This window comes from Penaeus chinensis, chromosome 20 (assembly GCF_019202785.1).
Source record: "Penaeus chinensis breed Huanghai No. 1 chromosome 20, ASM1920278v2, whole genome shotgun sequence".
Taxonomy (NCBI): Eukaryota; Metazoa; Arthropoda; class Malacostraca; order Decapoda; family Penaeidae; genus Penaeus; species Penaeus chinensis.
In genome coordinates this window covers 20155043-20165042 of record NC_061838.1, presented here as the reverse complement: position 1 = coordinate 20165042, position 10000 = coordinate 20155043, and the positions used below count along the sequence as shown (strand labels likewise).

The 10000-nt window shown below is 34.5% G+C and overlaps 1 protein-coding gene across 1 annotated transcript in view; it reads right to left on the bottom strand.

Moving 5' to 3' along the window:
- Nucleotides 1-6501: 6501 nt before the first annotated feature.
- LOC125035805 (islet cell autoantigen 1-like) overlaps nt 6502-10000 on the bottom strand; it is a 10654-nt gene continuing 7155 nt past the window's right edge. Inside the window, 1 exon segment of the mRNA XM_047628020.1 lies at nt 6502-10000. This exon segment is cut by the window's right edge and continues 635 nt beyond it. Within this exon segment, the coding sequence (XP_047483976.1) occupies nt 9391-10000 (610 nt within the window). The 3' untranslated portion in view covers nt 6502-9390.

The following is a 10000-nucleotide window of genomic DNA, read 5'->3' as shown; positions in this document are numbered from 1 at the left end:
TTGCCGAAATCAAAAGCCTCATACAAAAAAACAGTAAGAATGCCGTGTTGCTCTAATCGGAGAGAAGAATGATGTGGCGATGTGCATGAGCCAGGAACCCAAGCTTCTTAGAAAAAAAAAAAATGTGTATGGAAAGAAATAACAATTTTAATGCCACGCCTTGATACTGCCAGTTTTGCTCTATGGAAGCGAAACCTGGACGCTATCTAGTGCCTTGGAGTCTCGTCCTGACGCCTTTGGTAACAAGTCTATTCGCCAGATCATGGGGGTTACAGTTGGCAGGACCACTTGTCCAACTGGCGGCTACACCGTGAGACCAGCATGAAACCTGTTACCTGCAGCATCCGGGATCGCCAATTCAGGTTATATAGGCACCTAGCGCGTTTCCTATGGATGACCCTGCCCATCAGGTTGTCTCTCTGCGAGACAATCCTGGGTGGAGGAGGCCCGTGGGACGACCTAGGAGGTCATGGCATGGGCAGTTCGACGAAACCTGTCGCGAGGAGTTAGAGATAGGCCGAGAAGACTGGAGACTCGCCATGAGAGACCCTCGTGGCTGGAATCGAAGGGTGGATGCGGCCATGCGCCTCCGTCTGCGTTAGCCCCTTGATGATGATGGTGATGGATGCCACGAATCCTGGCCATATGCCGCACGACACTACTCAGTTGAAGAGAGCCTTAGATAAAGGTCTTTATAAGTATATAAGTACTTATAGAGACCTTGCCTTAGATCACATCAAACGACAGTAAGTTTCGAGCTACAGATTCTTTTAGATGCACATACTAAAATAAACTCATTCTAATTAAGAACATGACTAGTCTAGTGAAGGGGCGAATCTGGGTACTTGAACATGACGGATATGAAGTGAAAAACACCAAACCACTGAATCATGTCATCAGGGTCCGAGGTTTTGAAAATATTTATGTGAAAGAATGGCAAGAGTTATCCTCATTTGCCCTATAGTTTTCTTGCCCATAGTGGTTATAAGCGTACAGTAGGCAGAATGAAGTCCACTTCTGGTATAATTAAGCACAGCAGGTCTCTTACAGCCACATTTGATAATTAGTTTAGCACATCACGAAAATGAGGAGTCGGTAATTATTCAGCCCTTTTAAATGATGTCTGTCACATTTTATAAGTAAATCAATAATCATTATCATAACCTCAAATGCAAATGCACAGTAAAAATGTTGGCTTTCAGTGTAAAGTAGGAGCTGTCAGAGTATTGTTGACGTTGACCTTGCCTCAGGAGAAGGTCCACCACCAGTGCCTCCAAAGTATTCAGAGATGGCGACTGCAGCAGTGGAGATCATGGGGCTAGAACTGTACATGAAAGACTACCCATTTGATTCCCTGAGGATGTCCAAAGCTGAGAAAGGTGACCCTAGTCCCATTGACACTTTAGGTAGGATTACAAAATTGAGGAGTTTAATTTACAGCATTTAACAAAGATAGTGAAAGTGAATTTTAAATAAATTAATTTTCCTTAAAAGGCTATAATCCTAATGGTTCCATTGTGATGGTTTGGTAGTGTTTTGTTATTTATTCATGTGTAATTCTTATTTCATTTCAGAACTGCTGCTTAATTGCTTCACCCAAGCTGTCCCCACCACTGATACTGGACCTTCAAATTGACATTTTGTGTTTCCTTCATTACTACCTCATTCAACTTCCTCCTCTTCTAGTCCATGTTGCAAAAGTAGTTTTCTGCATTTTCTTTTCTTTTTTTAATAAATACAGAAGATACAGATTGATATAAGAAACCAAATTGTCTGTTTTTACATAATGAAATTGTTGTTTTCTTTTCAATAATGTGAAAGGTTAATTTGGCAACTTGAACATCATCATATAAAAAGAATTAATAATGTCAGTGTTTAATTTGACAAAAAATACCCAAGAACAAAAATTCCTTTAATATAACAAAGTAAAAATAACACATAACAATACTGTACAAATGTATCAATCATTGAGGGGATCAGAAGAAATTTTCAATTACAGAACTTCTACGATTAATGTCTTCCTGAACATCTTGAGGCCTAGGGTCAGGGTTTTCTGAAGGATCAAGTTGTTCACCTTCTGGTAAATCCAGAGCAATATCATGGGTGACTGCAATATTGTGCAAAACAGCACATGCCATAATGATATTTTTGGATGTATCCAACTTGGTTCTCAAAGGGGCTGAAAGAACAGCCCACCTCCCCTTGAGAACATATATATATATATATATATATATATATATATATATATATATATATATAAATATATATGTATGTATACACAAATATACATATACCCTAAATATCTATCTATCTATCTATCTATCTATATGTATATATATATATATACTTTGCTATATATGCAAATGCATGGCTTTGCTTATTGTTATGTTTTTAACTTTGTTCAATTATTTCCATACCTTTGTTGTTTTCCACAATTGGCAGTTGTTCCTGGATAGATTCCAAAAGTTGTAGGCTGCATTCCTTTGTCAGTCTGAACCTGTCAACAAATTCTGCTTCACTGGAAACTTGAAAAGGGTCGATACGGTTTGCTACAATGTGTCGTTGCACCCTTCCTTGAAGACTGGCCAAGTGTTGCAGGTGTTGCAGGTGTTCAAGATGCTCCAAATGCTCCATTCTGAAAGGAAGATCTTTTGTAAATATTACAAACATATACAAGAAAAGTTGTATTTAAAAATACTGCAATTTTTGGGATTAGGCAACCAAGACTTCTGCATTATAAAGAGGCAACTTGTTTCACAAGAAAGCTAATAAATCTATTTATATATATTTAAGAGGTAGTTCTTACATGGATTGGCCCTCATTCTAGATGTGTACCATGCCCAAGGCAATATTTTTATGCATCTCATTCTTAATAACCTTTCCAGAGTTGGTGTCACTCAAAGCTTTGCTTAATGATTTATCAAAGAAATTAATGTTCTGTCTTTTAATTTCCTGAAACAATATTTTACAGTCAATATGCTTGGCAAGTAAAAGGAGATCAAGACATTTATATTACAAAATCTTTTTCATATTTCATACACTATATTAATATCATAACTCAAGTTATTGTTCACTTTTAAATTCCTGTCATTTGGAATGAAAATATACCTACTGTTCAATGAAACAGCAATAATTCGTGATGACAAAGTTTTTAAAGTTGTAAAATAACATAATATGGAAAGCTATTCAGTGAAACAGAATTAGTAACAACAAATTTCTTAAAGTTGTTAAATAACATAACATGGAGAGCAATCTTTCATATGAGAATTTTCCTTACTCTTCAGTTAACAACTACTGAACATTATAAGCTATTAAGAACAGTTTGTGTGACCTTTATGTATAGGGCCCAGGCAATTGCCACGCCTTGTTGAGCATAATTTGTGTTGCACATAAATTATACTGCGGTAAATAACCAACTTACCTCAGAATTAATGCTATCTTGGGAAGACTACTGTTGCTGAAAAATTCTGGTTTGGCGGACAGACAAGAGCAATCAAATGTTCCGTGAACAACGTTATTCTCCTTTAAAATTAACATCAGCTACATTAGTCAGAAACCACATATGCAAATGAAGCTTTTTTTTATATATATTTCCAAAAAGAGAGCGCTTGGTAAGAAACAAATGTAATTGATCATGTTTCCTCATCCCAAAAAGGCTCCCTGAAATCTGGACCGGCATCGCTCGCCTGTCAGCCAATCGCCGTTGGGCTGTCTCGACGGTGATTGGCTGACGAGCGCGAGAGGCTGGACCGGCTTTTCGTTTCAGGCGCCGAGGTAAGGTCCCTTCATCCCACGTGGAAATGAGCATCGCAACCTGCAGCATCGTTACCAACATTATGGCACTATGTCAGCACGTTTTCTGTGTTCAGCTGGATTACACTGAGAACGGGAATCTAAGAGGGACAAACATACTGCAAGGCTTCCCTTTAACGAGAAGGCTACATACTGAATAACTTTTTTTTTAGTGTAACATAATGGAAACAATTAATTTATCTAAAAACAATGTGCAAAGCATTCACTTTGTTTGATCAATGAAATTTAGCTTACTTTCCATTGATATATATGAAGTGTTGTTCCATGGGAAACTGGAACGTCTTAATGTTCCCTGGGTAGGTCAAGGATAGGAAGGCCAAATACGATACAGGATATCTCTTATGTGTCGTAATAAACACGAATTCGTTAGAATTAAATTAGCAATAATGTATAATATGACCTTTGACGCCTAGCACATTCATTTGTGAACCTCGTACGGCATGAAGTTGTATGGGGATTATCCGTAGAGTAAAATATAATGGCATTTTAGTAACACGGGCTCTGAAGCCTGCCCGGAGCACAAATCGGAGAACGTACAGACCTTGGCCATGCGCAGCGAGTGAACAGTTGTCGCATCCCAAGACATGTCCTCTTTGGAGAACCTGCAAAGGGAATGTGAGACCTAGAGTACGGCCAAAGCTTCTCTGCGGAGACACTTGCTACTCTACTACGGAGTACTCCGGGAACGACCCAAGTGATAAGGAGATAACGCCTTCTAATAGATGTGCAGTGACCTCTGCACACTATCATGAAAAAAAAAAAAAATCTAACTGGACATTTGAGGAAATACCAACAGAGATAGAAACGTAAAGAAAGAAATAAATACTTTACCTGGCAAAATCAGACTGACTTCTTCTCATTGCAATCAGACGTTTTCAACAAATCATGGCCTTATTATCTTTGAAAAAAAAACGCTTTCTATTCTTTTCACTTTACATTCCTACTTAGGAGAGAGCTGTAACGGGGTCCGTCTGACAGACACAACGGTCATACATTATTATTATTATTATTATTATTATTATTGTTGTTGTTGTTGCTGTTACATATTACAATAATTATAATGATAATGATGATGACTATGACAAATGAAGTAGATAAGGACAAGGATAATAATATTAATAATAACAATTGTAATTATTATGATTATCATTATTATATAAAAAGTAGCAATGATAGCAGTAATAATAGTAATATAATAATGATAATCATAATCATAGTAATAACAATGATAATAATAACAATAACAATAATATAACAATTGTTATATTATTAGTAATAGTAATACTAATAACATTAGCGATAGCGATAGCGGTAGTGGTAATGGTATTTGAAAAAGGGGCATCGATTTCTCCCCCCCCCCTCCCCCAAAACACTGTTTGCTCCCTCAGGGTCCGTCTTGCCCTCTCCTAAGGCCTTCACCCTAACAACTTTTAGAGCTGATAGAATTTGATTACAGACACACACAAAACAGAATAGACTGGTACAGCTACTTGCCCCCCCCCCCCCCCCAATTGACATCCCTGGTTATCATCGAAATTTATATATCTTAATACTGTATATTAATACTTAGTAATACTAAATTTACCTCTTAACCAAAAGGTTCAAAAGCAGATGATTGTTTCTAAACGTGTATGTATTGAGATGACATCAGTATCACCGTACCAAGTTACTCACTCTTTTACTCCAACTAGTTATTAAAACTACAGCAGCAATATATGAATAAATTTATACATATTATGAATACCAGAAAAAAATATACATAAAAATTTAAAATACAACATAACATTTAGTCAATATAGACTTATTATTAATCCAATAGGATTCTGTTTATAGTTTTACAGCTCCCCCCCCCCCCCTGATTCCCAGCAAAAGTTGAAAAGACACCAATGATTAGTAACAACAAAAGCAATGGCAATGGTAACAGTAATGATAACAATAATGATAATAGCCATAATTAATCAGCATAATAATAATAAAAATATAAAAATAATAATAAAAGTAATAGTAATAATAATAATAATAATAATAACAATAATAATAACAATAATAATAATAATAATAATAATAATAATAATAATAACATCCACAATAAAAACAACTATAATGATAATGATAATACTAATACTAATAACCATAATGTTATAATAACAATGATAATGATACCAATAGTAATAACAATGATAATGATAACAATAGTAATAACAACAATAACAGTAATAGTAATATTAGTAACAATAAATAATAGTAATAATAATAATAATAATAATAATAATAATAATAATAATAATAATGATAATAATAATAATAATAAAATAATGATAATACTAATTGTAATAATAATGATAATGATAATGATAATAATAATAATAATAATAATAATAATAATAATAATAATAATGATATAGTAATTATTACTAATATTATCATTACCATTATTATAATCCTTATTATTACTATTAATATTATGATTATCATCATTATGACTGCTGTCATTATTATTATTATTACAAAAACAATAATAAATATACAAATAACAATAATACTCATATTAATAATGATAATAACAATGATAATAATAATAATGATAATAATAATAATGTCCTTTGCAATTTCTAAAAAAAGAGAATTTATGCAATCATTATTCCTGGCAATGTACTATGTAAAAGGGAAAAAAGTAAACACATTACATATATATTAAACATTCTTTAATATGAGAAACATACATACATCTGGCAGCATCTTGTACATAAACAAAGAAGGCTTACATAGTTTTTGGAAGGAGTTGGAAACAGTTTTCTTACCACAGACATCTAGTACCCAAGAGACAGTCTGTGAGTCTGGCAGCACCTGTCACTGGACAATACAGACGAGGTTGCTTACCTGTCGTTAATCATCCAAGATCACGGCTTCCATAGGAATTGACACACTTATATATATGTATATATATACAGTGAAAATATATCTGTGGGAATTCCTGAAGCAAGCTGAACTGAACTCTTTTTCAAGAAAGGAAATAAAAGATAAGACATGGTGATAATAGAGAGTTCACACACACTTTACATGTAGGAGGGGGAATGCATCGTACTTTGGCTCTGGTATCATCCTTAAATCAGTAAATAAAGCGTGGCTGAAAATACTGCAATTCTGAGATAATTCAGTTTCGAAACTAAGACTAGCTTTTGTAATCTTTCCTTAAAATTACCAACAATGTAAAATAATGCAACACTATAACTTTATCAATATAATTTCATCTGTGAAAAAGTCATGGTTTGAATATGTCTCACATTAATGAAGTGAACTGCAAAAATAAAGAACACATTCTGCGCAAGCATGAACACAATAATCTAGTAACAAATCTACCAGCATTTGAAAGAATCAAAACACGTCCACTCCGCAGACTTTTAACAATCAAATATCCTACAAAGAGAAATTAAGATGGCTTATCCAAAGCAAGGATCAATGAATGACTCGCAATAACCACATCCTATCCCATGCATTGCACTCTCAGATGAAAACTGGTTATTCTAAATTACAAACATTCATATAAACCTGAGGGTTAAATATGACCACAGGGTAAGTACACTGCCTGGTGTACTTAATCCATATCCATGGTAAATGGAACCTTTACACTGCATGCTTATTGTGAGAGCACAATTGTTTGCTCTGAAAGAAAATCCCTAACCTCAAAGCCGCTGTCAGTATACAATGAGAATGCTCTTCCAAATAAGGTACCAAGTTACTGGAAATTAAGTCACTAATTTACACAATGTATATAGTATATGGTAATTCAACAATCTTAAAATGATTAAATATTTTGTGTTCAATATTGTTCTAACAATTGTTAAACAATTTGCTTCACTTTTGTTCGGCAAAAACCCATATTTGTTCAAAACCATATTGTATTACATGTCCATATACAGAAGACAATATTAATCTATAAATAAAATAAACCCATAGTTTACTGAAATTATCATAAACATCACTGAAACTGATGAACATAATATGTATTATGACGTCAAGGTTTTGAGGAGATATGCTTCTCATAACATAGCATATTATACATCTCCTTGAAAAAATTCACTCTTTGCTAAGTCTATATAACCACCTTTCATAATTACAACACATTGACCTTAAAATCTAGCATACAACAACCTAAAAATATTTCCATAAAATTCATTTACCCTCAATTAATTAATTAAAATCAAACATTGATTATGAAAAAATAAAAGGGAGGTAATTCTCACATAAGCATTATTTTGTCTGAAATGCTACACAACTCAAGGTAGCACTAAGAAATGGAATATTGCACCAAAGGTTCAAGCTGCTGATGTAGCAAAAAAGCTTTCTCTTGTGTGAATAAGAAAGGAATATGTTTAGAAAAGTCTATCATTTGGTTATAAATGTTGGTATACTCAGTTTGAGAACATGTGTGATAACTTTACATAAGCAAAGGCAAAGAAAGCATAGCATCATAACATAGTTCCTTTCTCCATTACCCTCTCAACTATGATATCTGATTCAGATCACAAAATATGAACACAGCAGCGACATCAGGACACGAACCATTACACAAGTTTTGAGGGTTTGCAGAGGCCAAACTGGTGGGAGTCAGAAAAAAAAATGTGATTCAAGTCTAGAAACATAGTGGTTAATTTACTGTGAGGAACTGGTACTTCTAAAGACAGTCACCTTCCAAATCTAGAAACTGTCACTGTGATTTTATGAATATAGGCAGAATCAGAATAAGGAAGACACTATCAGGATAACCAATCTATTGACTTTGTAGCAAAATTAACTGGTAGGCAAATGCAAGATGACTATGAGAGCTTCTAAATAAGCCAACCTACATAACTTATATTCTTTGATATAAGACCCACATCTTCATGTTTAAACATATATTTATTGAGGACACCCATAAGCATACATAACAAATGGTATGACTGAAAAATGCTTAGTAAAGGAACCAGCAATAAAATAAAGAAGTAGAAATGCTATATGCAACAACACAATTTTTCTTCCACAATGAAAATAATAACAATAAACAAATAAAGTCATACTGGCCTCAAGGTAAAAATATTACATACTACCAGGTACTAATTCCATTGAAAGTACTGTTATATCCCCAGGACTGTCTATCAAAATCTTCCATTTGCAATAACTTCCGATAGGTAATACATTTATACTGTGTATACTGTAAATGACTAGAAAGCTGACCAATTATATTTTGGTTAAGGACTAGTGGGAGAAAATTATCATTGCACCAGACTACAAATCATACCTGGAAGCCTTAAAGTATGAACATACCATATTAGGAAATATATGCCAACAGGACTGTTCTCTGATACTATCAGTATTATCAGAACAGTTTTATGGACTTTCTTATATCTACCTACAAGAGCAGCATTTCCACGTGGAATGAAAATATAATTCAGGATAATATCTCTCACTCACTCAAATATAGAACAAATAATTTTGATAAATCCAAATGGCAAATTATGTTAATTAGTTAATTATGTGTGAATAAATCCTCTTCTTAGTAAGTGAAAATAATTATATTCTATACAATAACTCAAAGAACTAGCATTTCTTGTCATCATGAGTCGCTTGACTGAAGATTGCACTTGCAGGGTCTGCAAGCGGGTCAATATCTTGAAAAACTTTATACCAATCTAACTTGTTGGCTTCCTGCTTCTGCCCTGCATTTGAGGAAGGAGCGGAAAGGCCTCCCCCTGCAGTATGTCTGGATTGTGACAAGGAGTTGGCTGGAGAGGATCCTTTAGTGTTGCTCACACTAGCTTGTGCAGCTCCTGGTTGGTTGGGTACATTATGAGCTGTGCTTTGCTGCCAACTCTGCATGCCAAAGTCAAGCAGCTGTGATGGGAGGAACATATTTTGCATCTGTTGATTAGACTGATTCTGAAGTAAACTGAATGGATCACTCTCCAGACCATTTAAACCTTGGAGAAGACCAACCTCCTCATTTGATTTGGTGGGAGTTTTGGCAGCACCAGAAGCTGCTTCTGTGCTACCAAAGACAGGAAGTGATTGGTGGACTGGGCTGTCGAACAGTTCTTTCAACATCTGTTGTGTATCCTTCTCTGTATCAGGCACTTCTGGATTATTTGTGAGGAAGTCCATAATTTGTGAAGTGGAGGAATCAGATTCCTTGTTCTTTGAGCTCGGATGA